We start from the raw sequence: 15,687 nt of genomic DNA on the forward strand, positions 1-15,687 counted from the left end.
CTCATAGCCAAGCTGACTATTTCCAGAGAAAAGCATGTTTCCTTTAATAATTTCAAGATTTCATAATATATGAATAAGCAAATGAATAGTTTGATTTTTCCCTGAATTGTCATAGTTTCAAGAAAAATTAACTATTCCTTTGAGACCCTCAATGCTTCAATATTCTTTCAAGAAAATGTTATAAGACTTTGGTTTCACTTATCTGACTGAACTTTAACAGTGCCTCCATGAATTTTGTTGCAGAGGGCAGAAAGCATGATGCAGGTATGCTGGCTGATTCTGGCCTATTGCGTGACCTCAATCAGTATGCCTTCAGCCTGGCTGGACAACCACTTTGTATTTACGGGGATCCTGCCTACCCCATTCGTGTACACCTTCAATGTCCATTTAAAAATGGAGCTTTAACCCCACAGATGGAAGCTTACAATACTGCTATGAGTAGAGTGAGCACAAGTGTGGAGTGGCTGTTTGGAGACATAATAAGTTACTTCAAGTTTCTGGACTTTAAGAAGAACTTAAAGTTGGGACTGAGTAGTGTGGGGAAAATGTACATTGTTAGTGCTATTCTTAGAAATGGGCTAACATGTCTATATGGAAACACAACCTCAGATTTTTTCCTGTGTGATCCTCCTGACCTTGAAACTTATTTTGCATAAGACCCTTGAATTCATGGAAAATCTCAAAAGTACTTGAATTCAAGGTTATTTATGAAAGCAAAAGCCATATTTTTTGTGCACCCCACCTTGTTCTTCACATACTTAGACTTTCCAGATAGTTGTATCTTCAGAATTGCATATGCCATGACACTATTAACCTTAGCTCTCACTAGGACATAAGCAGAGCCACTAGATTCAAGTTCTCAACAAGGGTGAATCAGCCCGAAGGAAGCACAACCCTAAAATCAATAGTTTTTATATTACTTGCCCCTACATTAGTGCATTTCAGTTACAAAAGGAAAGTGTAAGCACAAGGAGAATGCAATGTCTTAAGTTTTTTGTGCTTGTACCCAAGCCTGAGTCACAATTTAGAGATGTCAAAGTTGGGTATTATTGCAGTTGTGCTTGCTCAACTGGTGTGAACAAGCCCTTACTCCTTGTCCCCATGAAAAGAAAATTGAACTAGTAACACAACAATTTGCATGTCCTATAGGAGAAACATTTTTTTCATTCAATTGTTTACGTAACACAGCCAGTTAACCTTTTTTTTAAAAAAAGACAAATATAAAATAAAGGCACATTCTGATTACCTTCCATGCACATCCAAACTGAACCACCTTTCAAATACAGTCCTGTACCTGCCTCCAAAACACAAATTTGCTAATAACAATCATACATGGAGTACGTGATTTCACATCCCTTTTAATCTAACACCTCTTGCTATAAAACTCAAATGCAGTGAAAGTGAACTGTTCTTAAAAAAATCCCAGACTCTTTTGAGTCACTCTTTTTGCAAGAGTTTTTCTAAGACAGAGATCAATGCCTGACTTTGCTGTGCCATTAACATCTGCATGTGTTGATTATGTTGTTGCTGTTGAGCTTGCTGTTGAGCTTGCTGTTGAGCTTGCTGTTGAGCTTGCTGTTGGGCCATTGCCTGCAAGACGGATTGCTGCTGAGTGAACATTGTTGTGAACTGAGCAGCTTTTGTCTCTTCTTATTTTTTCCTTATCTTATTTTTTCCTTATCTTATCTTATCTCCTTATCTTCCTCTCTTAAAGTCATGTCTGATTTGGCCTTCTCCTGCATAAACTGGAGAGCCTCATTACTGCTTCTCCTGGATTTTCTTTCCTTTGACTCTTGGCCATCTTCAGATTTTCGTTTCTTTGTTTGCCCCATCCGTTCCAAAGCTTGGTTTCTAATATCCTCTGCTGTGGCCTTCTCTTGACCTTTCTTTTCATTAGCTTTTGCAATACCATCTCTTTCTCTCTCTGTTATATCCTCAAGAAGTAAATCAAGCTCATCTTGTTCTGGTACAGAGATTCCAGATGCAGCCAACTCTGTCTTTTCATTTTCTTCGAATCTGCCTTGAATAAGGTTAAATCTCTCCCTGACGGCCTGCTGAGATAAATTAGATTTAAATCTGACAGTTTGGCATCCTCCAAGATTCTTGGCAATTTCATCCCACAGTCGCCCTGCTTCGTTGGTTCCCTTTTTGTGTTTATAAACTTCTAGGGCAAGGACTTCTCAGCAAAAAAGGATATCATGCTCTCTTGTCCATTGCATTGACTTCCTAATAAAACTAATAGAATAGAAATCAAGTGCTCTTGTGAGTAGGAAAAAAGAACAGTAACCTGTGACACTGGAATTTCTGGAAAAATAAAGAATGTCATCATCTATCTGGGCATTAACCAGCACGACTTCTTTTCAAAATGAGGATTAAATTTTTAACCAAAGCTATTGGGTAAAACTGAAATAAGCATAAAGTTTTCATCTGCTTAGATGCAAAAGTAGAATGTCTCTTCTAAGTTACAAGTGGAAATGCTGGGTTTGACATTGAGTCTGATACATTGTCAACAATTATGCGTACATTTGTTTTAGCTTTACGACTTTTTTTTTTTTTCAGATCAGGAGAAAAACTTCCCTCACGACTTCAAGATATCCTAGAGTTTCCATCAGCTTACATATACTGGCGCCTAGATTTGCTAAAGAGTGCATCTGTAATTTCAAAGCATCCCACCAGAAGGTGAAAAATTGGTTTACCTTATCTTAAGCCCTTAAAATAAAAAATGTTCTATGAATGCTAATGTGTTCTAACAAAGTTTTTGTCATTATTCAGGAGCAAATTTCAAGAGAGAAATACTGCCTATCATCATAAAGCTCTGAAAGAGGGGCAAACTCAACAACCAAGTCAAGTGATTTCACTCAGCTGTAAGCTTGAGCTTAAATCGACAGAAAATGAACAAAATCGAAAGAAAAACAGTTTTCTCTTTTAAACCAAGTCAGCCTATATTCCAGCAGTCACCCGTTCTACACTAAGTTGCATGGAACTTCGCTAAACGTCAGTGTTTTAGAGACTAGAAGTGAGCAAAAGTAAAAACAACTTCGAACTTACAATGCTTGCGGTGTGTGCTTGTCTGACTTGTCCATCTTTCGGAACACTTCCAGCAAGTTTTTTTTGCTAAAAGAACGTCATAAAACCCATATTATTTTAAAATATAGTACAAATTAACGTTTTTATGCTCCCTTTCCATTCTAACGATAAAAGATCCGATAAAAATACAATAGTTTACTCACGTAGTGAACACTCCGTCAACTCGCCATGTTTCCCGCATCAGACAGCCGTGCTACGGCAGGAAACCTTGCTCGAACTGTAAGTAGTGACGTCACCGGAAGTAATCTTTCACACTTTTGCCGTACCAGAGCCTCGCCGTAGTGGATCTTAAAGTCCCTATAACGATTTCCCGGATCCTGTAGGCAGCTTAACAAAAACATCTTCCTTCTCGACTAAAACTTTTCTAATTGCAAGCTTCTGGTGAGCATTAAGCTCGAAAATTTTGAACTTTGATGACGCTTTGCGAAAAGCTCCTTCAAGCACCGCCATTTGTTTTGTGTTTTCCACATGAGGATCGCGATAGAAAACGATTTCTGATTGGACGAGTCTCGAAGGGTGAGTCTGGCGCGAAAAGGTTCCTGAAAATGGAACCCGAGCTGTGGTTGGCCAATTCGGAGAAAGGAATATAGTTCGGTTGTCAGCAGCCGTTCTTTTGGGGGAGCGTTGCGTGACATCCAAAAAAAAAACGGCTGCGAGGGAGACTAATTATTAACTGTACTAGAAGAATGCATTTCGCAAGATTTGCACCATCTAGGTGTTGGCGGTAACACCTTTTCGAACTTGGTCAAAAATATTTTCCAAGCGCTTTCTGTCAGTTTATATATTCACGGCTAACTAGCCAAGGAAAACAACAACAGCGCGAAGTTAATATTTTGCTTACAGATACTCAGCTAGTAAAGAATTGACTACCCCAGTAAGACAATTTTTTATGCATGTATATATTTTTATGTCTTTTTCTTCTATATATTTTCTACACTCCGAATTTTCCACACTCCTCATTTTCCACACTCCTCATTTTCCACACTCCTCATTTTCCACACTCTCCGTTTTCCTCACTCCGTATTTTCTATACTCCGCATCCGCAAACCACGTTTTCCACCTAACCCCTCTACCACAACAATTTCATTTCCGACCACTTTTCGGTATATTGACAGAAATAAACCAAATTTTGGCTCCTGTGTGGTATAAATCAATACAGTGTCGGTAAAAGGGTAGGATATTTATCTGGCTCCGCGGCTCGGGAAATATCCACAACAATTCACCTCCCCTTCGGTTAATAATTGTTTATTACATATCCCGAGGTATATGGCATCGAATAATTTGACCTGCATCTGGTTTTCACTCCCTGTTAGTGAATACGGTGCAGGTAGAATCAGTGTAATGTTCGATATATTCACGAATCGATACCATATTTTTGTGATAAGGCGATGCAAGGCGGGTAAACAGATAGCAACTGTTGAAGAAGAAAATATAACCTTGCCTGTTGATAAAGTTGTACTGGGGAATACTAAAAAATGGAATATGTAACACGGTTAAGGTTTTCGACGGTGAAGAGGTTAGTGCTACGAAAATCTTCATAAGGCTTATTTGCTGTAAAGATCCGAGCGTATGCCTAAAAAGTTGAGACTATCTTCAACTACGTAGTGATCACATTCTGTTATCCAAGTACGTTGTACTGTAAAAAAAAGCTAAGCTTGCATGCGTTGTTTCAAAGGAAAGCATGTAAATTAAGCAGTTGGAGAATAAGTAACTTATTAAACACTTTGGTATGTAGTATAACCTGCAGAGCAGGCGTAATTTGGGAGAGCGAGTACGCAGTATTTCCTTCGCGAAAAATGACCGCCATCTTTGATTTTAATGGCCGCGGAAGGCCGCGGAGATAAGGTAATTTGTACCATGGGAGTGACCGACGGTCAAAAATAAGGAGAGGGGTTGGGGTGGGGGAGTGAATATTGCTCCACCCCCTTCCCCCACCGTCCACTCTGACTCCAAATCAAACAAGGCGTTCGGATCTACGATCACGAGCTTATAACGTTAACTCGCCCTAATATGACGCTTGCACCTCAGACAAGTGTGTAGTCAGTCACTGAGTATTTATACGAGCTGCACCGTAATTTGACGGGCCCGTAAGGTGAGTCAAAATACAAACAACTCGTAAAAATACCCGGCGATGCTACATCTCACATCGTTAAATAAGATACATTAACAGCCAGCTCGCATTATTATTATTATTATTATTATTATTATTATGATTTTAAACTGACAGTCTACACAAACTAAAAAAATATGTGGAAGGACATAAGTTTTGAAGAGCAATGAAAAAGCCCTATATTACAGTACGTCTTCAACTGCGCCCCAACTGCAAATGACAGTGCATCTTCTAGATAGAAATGTTATATACTTCCCCTGAGATGTTCCAGGTATCTGATTGTTTGGCACTCTCGGAGTCTGAATGACATGCGCGTTTGCTATTAAAGTGAAGAAAAGAGAAGTAAGTGCACAGTAGGTTTACTCCTTATACCACATGGAGAGAAGTGTTGGGCGATGTTAAATTGGTCTCCGCTTTCAGATTGGAAGGTTTCATGTATCACCAAGGCAGCTGCTGAATAGATACTGGAAGGAAAGATAAATTTTATTTCATTTCAATACAGAGAATTGCTTTTAACCCAACTAGTGAGCATTCTAGCGAAGAGAGCTGGAATATCGAAGGGCGCACACAAAGGGAAAATAACAGAGACAAGAAAACGGTTAATTTGGATATATCAACAAAGTTGAAATGGTAAATTGGCCACCGTAACGATTACAAAAGCTGACGTTTCGAGCGTTAGCCTTTCGTCGAAGCGAATAGAGGAATTGTGGGTTGTGTGTGCTTTTAAAGGCAGAAAATGGAGCTACGTTATTGGTGGGAACATGGCAACGAGAAAAACGAGAGTAAATTAGTGGAATGAAAAGCGTTCGTTGATCCCTGTGGGACTTAGACTGCCGATTTGAAAGACGAGCTTTTGTTCAAGATTTTTACGGCAAGAAAATAGTTAGTTTGCAACAGCCTAATTAAAAGGAAAAGATTTCCCTTGGAAAGGAAAACGCTGGAGACGCAAACTTACCAACTAACTAACTAACTATTAAATTGTGTTTGCATCATTTGTCCTAAGTAATTTTGTTAATAAAACCTATTTTCGCGTCGACATACGGCTGGTTGGTCTATCGAGGCCCTGGTTAATTTGCGTGCTTGGGGTAGGATGATTACTGACTCGGCTGTATGGTGATTGAAATAATTACTTAATACCACTCTGCTCGGCCTAAAATATCACGGTTCCGTTAAGAACTCTCACGTCCATCACAGGCTGGCCTGAAGTAAATTTAATTTTTTATTCAAATTTTGAATGTGAAGATAACCCCAATGGCCTGGACCTCTGTGCGTTCTCTAATTGTGGCCAATTTGAGAACAGTTACGCGTGTTAGGTCTGGAACGAGCTGCGCAATAGCTGTGGTTGTCGTAACTTAAAAAAAAATACAAGTCCGATCGCTTCCAATGTAATCCCGAGTGAACTCCGAAGATTTTTCATCCCTAGACCTAGAACTCGTTCCCAAGTTCCTACGTGAAACCATATTAAAAATGATTACCATTAGAAAAAGCACAGAATTTGAAGCTGGTAGATTCATGTGTTATTCAGACACGAACAAATGAGGAAGGAATAGGAAAAATAACCGAGACAAAACAGATATTTATCTAAAGTGAAAGCTCCCTGAGAAATTTTATGAAAGACAAATTCAATAGAGAGATTTAAGACTGCGTTTACGTGAAATGGGAAACGTCAGCTTGCCCTTTCACGTTTCACGTTTCACGTTTCACGTAAAATAGTATGAACCTTGCTGCTTTAGCTTCCCGTGAGCTCGCGTCATGGTGAATTCAAAGACACCCTGGTATGACTTACAAGAAATAGTTTTGGTGCCCTATTTCGGCAATTAACTTCTACTCTGTGAGAGAAAAAGTGAAGAAAACTATACGCACACAGCCAAACGCGAACCAGGTTACTTTCACATACAAACGGCAAATCGCAACCGGCAAACGTGAAAAATTGGCGAGAAAAACAAAGTCACGTGGTCACTCTTGCCGCTCACTTTTCGCTTAAACGCTGTGTTACATCTGTCTAGTGTTCATCACCACTGACCTTATTGGTTCTTTTTCGCTCGAACAGTCGGAAGCTAAAACCAACGATGCTCTTGACATTTACCACACTGTTCATTAGTTCACAGGCCCTCTCCGTCTCGCCATGCTTTTTAGAATACTGATAATTATAAGCCAGACATCCGGGAATCCGTAGGCAAAGATCCTCGCACTGAATTTCCGATACAACAGATTGGTGATAAATCACGTGACCTTGTAGCTGTTTGTTCCAAACTTGTTCTCTGCTGATGGGTAAACGTTCTTTAAGATAGCATTCTGAAGGCTTCGATGTGGTTGTATGGTCAGTCGCTGTAACCGTGGGTGGTGTATCCGTGGGTTTTGGGGCCTCTACAACAAATCAAAAAGAAATTCGTTTTAATTAGCTACAGTGCTGAACAAAATTTCAATCGCTTTTGTAACCAGACACTTTATGAGGAAAAATAAACGTCTATAACTGAGGCTTCTGAAGCTAATCGCATACGGGCATTTACAAATTGAACAATTGCACGGGAGCCTTATGAAACAAGGATCGATAAGGGCACACGGAGCTGGCACACGGCCTATGGAAAACACTACCCAGAGGGTACAGAGTTTTTGTATTGCAACCACATCCCCACACACTGTTTTTGATAAAATTAATGAATTCTTGACCACGTTTTAAGTATTTAGGAGAACTATCACCGATTCTTTCGCCCCGTATACAAGTATGTGAAGTAACAACATGGATGAAAATTATTCTAAAACGCCTTGTGGCTCGTTCTGAAATTCGCGTCATTTTCTCAACCAATCAGATACAGCCAAACGCCGCTTGCTCCAATTAAATTCCAGTGCTTGGTGGTAGTAAGGTGTCAGGATATGAAGTACCCTTGTACAGCCTTTCTTATCATCCAGGGTCTCCTCAGATCCTCGGAAATTCAGTTGTCTTTGACAACATGTCTTGGCTCTACTTTTTCTTTATACTTTTTTTTTTCTTTTCTTTTTTTCTTTGCGTTGATGGAATCCTAAGATTTAGTTGCGTATCATTCATACATTATTATTTCGACTTACCTGTCAAAACAGGACAGAAGTTACATGTCTTTTGGCATTTGTTTACAGCATAGTTGGAACTCCTTTTACACTTTCCAGTGGTTCTCCAAACCCAACAAAAGTAGCCTTTATCTGAGCAAGATGCTGGCGCCATTGTTAGATAGAGTACGTATCAACAAATTACGAATGCTAAGTAAATTGCATTGAGACCATGAGAGACTCACCGAGGGTAGGGTGGGGAATAGAGGATGATGAGAGAGTAAAAGGTAGTGGGGTGGGCCGAGATGTTTGCTGACTTGACTAGTTTTTTAACCACTGATCGATAAACCTGAATTAGCCGAAGGCGTTCAAATGACCGCCAGAAACAAGAAAAGAGCTTTAGTAACTTAGTTTTAGGTTTCAAATAATCATTTTGAAACCACATCTCAATCGTAATCAGTATATATAATTAACAAGGAGATCCAGATCGGGTTGCTAGGAAAGAAAAACATTCTTTTTCGATGCAGGAAATGAGGTTAAAATGGGAGTAACAAAATGAACCAATTTTTCATACCTGCAGATGACGCCATGTACCAGAGAATCCAGCTAAAAACTGAAAAATCAAGTCAACGAATGTCTGAAAGTCTTAAAATACATTCAGTTTCACAACTCCAGAAACGTCCCCTTCTCGCCCCGGGCGATGGATTTTAACCGGTGTCTTAACATAATGAGCGGGTGGCATTTCTGTATGAGTTATTAAGGCCGCCACAAAACCATTTACCAAGTGGCGTTTTTTACCGTTTTTATCGTCGCGCTTTTATTGCTCAACCCTTCACTCCAAGAAAGGATTAGCTTGTAACCTCTCCTTCTGATATCCAAACATTATCCAGTGGATAGGCAATGAGAATGCTCAAACTTATCAGGGAGAAGTTGTAATCTGAATTTAACACGAAATTATCGCAACTTATTCACAAGGAAATGCGTGGCAGCTAGAGGGGAAAATTAATCAGATCACGAGGGTTAAGGCGTTGAACGGTTTCCCTATCATGGCCTTTTATGAGCAGAACCCCTTGAAAAAGCATTAAAAACCTCTTGAACGTACCTTGATGCTCCATCGCGAAATGTTATGCCAGCTGGCCTACAACATACACAAATGCTGCACTCTCGCAGCATGCTTAAAACAGCATAGTAATAAGGACACGCGCACGATTTTAAGGTTTTTACCTTTGTTACTTCACTCCAAATACAAAATTTTTTTCATCACTTCTCGGTATTTCTCAAGTAGAATTAGAGAGATTTTCAGAGGTACAGTCATAAGACTGATGAAATTGCAAGAGTTTATCTCTTTATTATCTTGAAATAATCTTATCCCGATTATATTTGCCACGGCAATTTATTCCCCCTTTCTCCCTCGGCCTTTAAATGATTCACGCATCCTTTTCAAACTAAAACATAACTAAAATATATCATGTTTTCAAGTTAGCTACTCAAACACGCCGTTAACTGCTCGACAAAACTAAAGATAGAAACTAAAGATGGAAGCTAAAGATATATTTTACCGGAGAGATTGGACATCTTTTAGGACATAACACATACAGAATTTCATAGCTCATACAGAATTTCAATCTATTAGCGCTCTCATTTATTTTTATATCATGATATGAAAGAAAAGGATCTTTTTTGCATCCTGAGACTTACTTAGGCACTATGTATTCACTTTCTATATTATCACTGCTCACCTGTAAATTTGAACCCTATCATTATTGCCGACTTGGCCAGTGTTTTCACTGAATAACAGTTATATTTTGTTTTTTCTAAGTCCCTCCGGTGTTTTGTCTTAAAACTAATGACACCTTGACTTACGAGTTAGTTGAAAGGCTTGCGCGTCTATGACAAACATTAAGTAAATTTAAGGGGGCAAAGACAATAGTCCCTCATTCAGCTGTTTGAAAAAGAAACAAAGCTGTCAAATATTTCATTAAGTTCTGACATTTGCAAATTTTTTAGTTTTATCGTAAAATAATTTACGTATTTCAATTCGAGTGTTGTAATCCTAAAACTGGGGAAAAAGCATTGTTCGTCGATTGTTAAAACTGTACATCAGTGCTACGGAAGTTTACTGGTTTATCTTCAGTATTGCAAGTTAAAAAGGTTGTTTTTGCAATACTACTTCGTTAATAACCTATTGCTGTTTACATAAAAAATATCGTTGCGAAGCAACTTGAAAACCTGGAGATCCGTTAATGATAAGAAAAATTTGAAGCCGGCTATCAACAGATTTTTTTTTTCTTATCTGACAGAACTGTGTCGATCCCCTGTGGTGTTTACAGACGAAAAGTCTGACGTAAACGGTCGAGTCTTAAAGGAAAAATGGATTTTTTAGTACACCCGCTGGATTTTTGTACATGAATTAAAATCATTCATTTAAAACAAAACCATAACGGCCCACTGCAGGTGTCAATTCATAGCACATCGACTCGAGTGTCGTTGTTTGTTCATGGGAACATGAATCCGAGGGAGGTTTGGGTCGAAAAGCGACCCGAACCAAACCTTATTCCTTTACGCCGCGACTCGACCCAAGTCTCCCGCTTTTTTTGCTTCTCAGCAACTGTTGTGCCTTTTGCTATTTCGCTCCGTTTTGCTAACTGAATGCCCAGGATCAAATGAGTCATCATTTTGAAAACTTTATCATTTAGCAAGCGAACTGAGAACAAAGCGCTTTATCGATACGTCGATTACAAGATCTTTCTGTCCCCAATTAGTAGAAAAGCACGAACGAAGAGTATTTCAGATGGCCAGTTTTGAGTTTTTCTTCCTTGGACGAAAACGAGTTCCCGCAAATTGGTTTTTTTTTTTTTTTATGTGCCCCATTTTCCCAATTGACTAAGGTTAGAACCGTTGATTGCCTTGAACGTCGCCTTAAGCACGGTTGTTATAAGTATCTTAGCCTACTTTTTCTACAATACGAAGACCCTATCAATAACGAGTATTTCAACGCCTCACAAAGCGTAGCGATGCCTCCCCCCCCCATGTTGTTTTACATTTTACGTGGGTTTTCAGTCTTTGGGTTTTTGGTTTGTAGCAACCCCCCCCCCCCCTAAAAAACTGTCATCTTTTTGTTCCGTCGATTACGCGCGCGGGAGACTTAGCCTTCTTTCTTATTTATTACCCTATTGGGCAGTACATAACATTCAGATTACGTTTTCGTCGTGAGAAATTTTAATTACTGAGACTCTCAGGAAACCATCAGAGCACAAGTTGCTTCATATTGAATTCTAAATATCTCGCAACATAACAATTGTACGTGACCAAAACAACTTAAATTGCATCGCCTCGAGCTCTGCTTTAAGCAATTACAAAAGGGAATAAATAATGATTTGACACTACAAGTGGAAGAACTCATTGCGCAAACTCAGAGCATGACCTATCCCCTTTATTACGTGAGAGGCCCCTCAAACACAACTTCCCGGGCGAGAAAATTATAACCAGCCCTTAGCATAATCATTTTCAGTTGCAATTACAGAAAAGCTGTAAACTGTTTTAGGATTATCCTCAAAAGCCCGTGTGTCGCGTTTCCGGCGGGAGAAAGCAAGCCGCAAGGCGTAGGATCACATACGACTCGAAAAATGCTTTATTTCAATTCTCTCTACTCAATTCCGGATCCTAAGCTCAACTGATCTCAATTAATCTTGACAGTAAGTTCGTTTCGATTAAAATCTTTTAACCTACAAATACCATTTGACTGACAAATACCCTTAAAAGCTGAATTATTATTATTAAGGATCAGAAAACTGTATCAAACTGGTTCACGTTACTTTGTTGTACGAAGTAAAGCATAAAAGTTTTTTCTTTTTTTTTCCATTTCTTTAAAATGTTTGTGTTAATCTGGTAGTTATGCCCGGCGAGAACTTTCTAGGTCATCTTTGCTATTCAGTCTGTCTACGATGTTTAGGTTAACACGCAATGTACAAAAACTGCTTGTGGAAACTATGAATCCCAATGCAACCTCGATCCACGGTTTCTCTACACTAACTGAGGGCCAGTATTTAGTTAAAAAATCCAGTGAAACTTTAATTTGTCCTCTTCGCTTTTCATCTTTAGTTGTATGCATTGTAAGGCATTGAAGGATTCCAGCCATATTTTTCCATCATCTGATCCTCAAGTTTTCGCAACTCCACCAGCGAACTGTGTTTCGATGTGAAAATGCTGTGTACAGACACTCCAAACAAGGCTATGGTTGTGGCCAGGAACGCCAACACGAGAGCTTCGCCAAAAACCATGATCGCACACCTGAAAGAAAAAAAAAGACGTTTAGAGATATATCTCAAGAGATAGTGGTGGGCCTTATAGACGGATAGAATTTCACTCAGGAGGTCAGGAACTTTCAGTCTGTCTACATTTGTATATTTTCAAATTTTCATTCCCCTGGGCGGGCGCTTCGCATGTCTGAGTCCCGGTTTTGGGCTTTTAAGTTTCTATCAGTTAGAGCCAATTTGGATCGAGTGTCGTTAAATCAAAACCAAGGGAGGCCTATCAAGAAAATACGAAAATACCTTTAAGAGCCAGTGAGAACTCAAAATAAAACCGACTGAACTGCCTAAAGTGCGGGAAACACGGGTGACCAGGTCGTGATGGTTTTACGGTTTGAATGTGATTGTTTGACAGAGAGTGGTGCTACCTTTCTGGACCAATCAGAGAATGAAGTTCCTGGTGGTGAATGAATAAATGTTAAACTTGAACTTGGGGTGAAGCTACAACAAAGCAGTCCCAGATTAATTTCGACAATTCAATTAAAATTTGTTCATCATCTCTGTTCATTTACTGGCCGCATTAAAGTATCGAGAAAAAAGGTCACTAGTTATTGTTTGCGGACATCCAGCCTTAATTACACCCGCGAGAATACCCCCGAATCGCGTTTTCGCGAGCACCGCTTCTCGGAGGAAAACAAGCGATTGAATGTTAGCGTTCCCTCGGAATATGTACTTGAAACTTTAAGTGTTTTCTTTCAAGTTCGTTAACAGTAATCTGCATAAGTCACGGCCATTCTTGAGGAACTTTGTCTGTCCTTAATCAATTCTTAACACGTCGAGGTTTGCCTAGTCAAGTATACCCGTTACAACGCTGCAATGGATCGAAATATTACGAAGTATTAACTCCTTTTCTGGAATAAATGCATCTTTTACGACGACTCTTTTGCAAGTTCGGATATATCTGATTTCGTGATTCATTTGAAGACCGAAGAAAGAAGACGCTTATCTATAGACAATCTAGTCGGGTAATTAAAATCAATACGTCAACGCCGTTTGTTTTCAACCGCATAAAGCTAAAAAGAAATATATTTGTATCAGCCAAGAACAGGAATTTTTTTTTCTTTACATCTTTCTACCGCACTGTTGGTGCAAACTCCTCGTTTATCATCTCTATCGTCGACATAACGGATCTTGGTAAATGCAGAAGACGGTTCTTTATCTAAGAATACAGCGAATAATAATAATAATAATAATAATAATAATAATAATAATAACAATAATAATAATAATAACGAATATTTATACAGGATAGCCCTTCAGTGCAGGAGCACTGTTATCAATGGGGTCCTGTCTAAATAACATAATATAAGGATAAAAACTAGAATAAGATAAGGATGACTACGCACCTAATTAAATGCCCTATGCAAAAAAATGAAGAGTCTTATATTAGACTGCATTTATGTGAGTAGCTTTGAGAATTAAGAGGTATCCTTTGTCTGTTCTCTCTTTCTCTTTTTTTTTTTGGGAGGGGGCTGACGGAACGCTGAAAATTGATCTAAAACTCCGGAGCTTTTTGTCGATCCGTGTTTATCTGTTAAGAAATTTTGAATGACCACCATGGAAAATTCCTTATTCGGTTCGAGAACCGATGTGTCTTGAGTATGAAAATCATTCTGCACCACATTCTAACGGCCAGAGGCTGCAAGTATTCGAGGAGCTAGACCTTATTTTGAAACACGAAGGCGCGCTAAGGAAGTCTTCCCTAGGAAGACCTAGGCTCGTCACTCACCGTTGGCGTGTGCGGGTCAAATTCAAATGCTGGTAGACGATCAAAAGGAGCTAATGAGATATCTATTGTTTACTTCCACCGGCATGGTGGCATGAGGTAACGTGCGAACCACCTACTTCGATCTCAAATTTACCGCCACAAATAAAGACAGTTTCCACTGGAGAAAGGAAAAACAAATCTCAAATATCCTTGTATTGTGATGAAGACATAAAACAATTTTGAGGAATGCACCCGCTGTTCACTGCTTTGGAGTAGCTGTAGCACAAGCTGACTTGACTCCAAGAGTTCTACATCACACGACGGTTGATTGACAAATGGTCCAGTGGGACATAAGGCTCGTTTTATAGCGCGGCTTCGTGTTTAAGATAACTAGAGGTCAGCCCCATCTTCACACCATTCCCCCCCCCCCCCCCGTTAGTTGAATCGTACGTTGCTTCAATGCAGTCGATCAAAACAACTGCCTGTTCAGGTTTTCTCACTCATTTAGCTGCAAGAACGACCGTTAAACCGAACGTCTCCCAACAAGATCTTAGCGATCTTAGCGATGCTTTACCTTAACGTTCGCTTAATTTCTCAGCGATTAAGTTTCCCACAAGCACAAGACTCAGCTGTTAATCTGCGTATTTCAAAATTTGGCCAATTTAACGCGACGTTGCTATGCGTCAAGATGTCAACAGAAGCATCAGGGCTTTAAAATTTCACTCTAAGTTATAATGTACAATGCTGTAGCTATTTTGCAACAGCCATGCTCTAAAACTGTCTTACCTTTTCTCAGGTTTAGCTTTTACTGCAAAATCAACTGCGCGCCCGACAAAAGGTCTTGTCAAGTTTGTTTTTGTTATCGTTCGTGTGATCAATTTCTGCATATTTGAATACTGATCAGGCATAAACAACAAAGGAAATTTTCCGTCAGCATAAACAGAGGCAATTACAGTCACGTTTCCGCTGTTTACTTTCCTAAAACCGTGTGCAGAATCATGACATAGGTTATAAACATTGAAAATAATCTACAATTCCTATTGAGTGTATCTTCTTCAGCAAACACTAGCCGATTCCATCTCAAAGAAGCATAATATGCTCTGCTCTCGGTTTCTGACCTTGGCTCTCTGTAATTTGCGCAGTGAAACGAAACGAAGTGGAAATTTGTCATTTCCGCAGAAATTATATCAAAATCTGCTACATGCGAAAGCGACATCCTCACCGTTACCTTGCAAAAAAATCTAAACTAAGAACGTTTTAATTATTGCGTAGCGCATACAGCTGTATTAGCCCGTTCACTCCTGCAACTAGTTTTTTTTACAAAATCAGTACATTATCAAACAGGATAGTGATGCGGTGATAAATTTTAAAAAATATCAACACGCAGTTATTGCCTTGAAGTAAACATTTTTACAAGGAAGGGACCCCAGGAGATCGATGCCATCAAA

The 15,687-nt window shown here is 39.3% G+C and overlaps 1 protein-coding gene, 1 long non-coding RNA gene and 2 pseudogenes across 5 annotated transcripts in view; 1 reads left to right on the forward strand and 3 right to left on the reverse strand.

Moving 5' to 3' along the window:
* Positions 1–1,250, forward strand: part of LOC148731518 (uncharacterized) — a 2,721-nt pseudogene extending 1,471 nt beyond the window's left edge. Inside the window, exon 2 of the transcript XR_016001552.1 lies at positions 244–1,250. The product of XR_016001552.1 is annotated as an uncharacterized LOC148731518 (transcript). The remainder of the gene's footprint in view (positions 1–243) is intronic.
* On the reverse strand, positions 1,134–3,364 carry LOC148731519 (uncharacterized; annotated as a pseudogene). The gene is made up of 3 exons (XR_016001554.1): positions 3,231–3,364; positions 3,049–3,114; positions 1,134–2,226 (listed from the first exon to the last, which is right to left on the reverse strand). The product of XR_016001554.1 is annotated as an uncharacterized LOC148731519 (transcript).
* On the reverse strand, positions 3,231–10,124 carry LOC111342275 (uncharacterized). 2 transcript variants are annotated; one of them, XM_022949338.2, is made up of 5 exons: positions 9,961–10,124; positions 8,796–8,834; positions 8,264–8,386; positions 7,221–7,564; positions 3,231–5,516 (listed from the first exon to the last, which is right to left on the reverse strand). In XM_022949338.2, exons 1-5 carry the CDS (start codon positions 9,980–9,982, stop codon positions 5,442–5,444), a joined length of 603 nt encoding a protein of 200 aa, XP_022805073.2. In that variant the 5' UTR covers positions 9,983–10,124; the 3' UTR covers positions 3,231–5,441. The 2 variants fall into 2 exon arrangements, with proteins under 2 accessions (XP_022805073.2, XP_022805075.2); XM_022949340.2 differs by having other exon boundaries at positions 3,231–5,661; positions 9,961–10,119.
* Positions 10,125–11,834: 1,710 nt separating this feature from the next.
* On the reverse strand, positions 11,835–15,142 carry LOC111342283 (uncharacterized). The gene is made up of 2 exons (XR_002695943.2): positions 15,026–15,142; positions 11,835–12,511 (listed from the first exon to the last, which is right to left on the reverse strand). It is a non-coding gene; the product is annotated as an uncharacterized LOC111342283 (long non-coding RNA).
* Positions 15,143–15,687: the final 545 nt, after the last annotated feature.

The sequence above is a fragment of the Stylophora pistillata genome, chromosome 5 (genome assembly GCF_964205215.1).
Source record: "Stylophora pistillata chromosome 5, jaStyPist1.2, whole genome shotgun sequence".
Classification (NCBI taxonomy): domain Eukaryota; kingdom Metazoa; phylum Cnidaria; class Anthozoa; order Scleractinia; family Pocilloporidae; genus Stylophora; species Stylophora pistillata.

Bases quoted from the DNA above. Each gene is read 5' to 3' on its own strand.
- LOC111342275 (XM_022949338.2), bottom strand. From the start codon at position 9,982: ATGATAGGGTTCAAATTTACAG. The intron at 8,835-9,960 runs GTGAGCAGTGAT...TTGATTTTTCAG, and splicing joins GATAGGGTTCAAATTTACAG to TTTTTAGCTGGATTCTCTGG. The intron at 5,517-7,220 runs GTCAGTGGTGAT...TCACTTTAATAG, and splicing joins AGCGAAAAAGAACCAATAAG to CAAACGCGCATGTCATTCAG.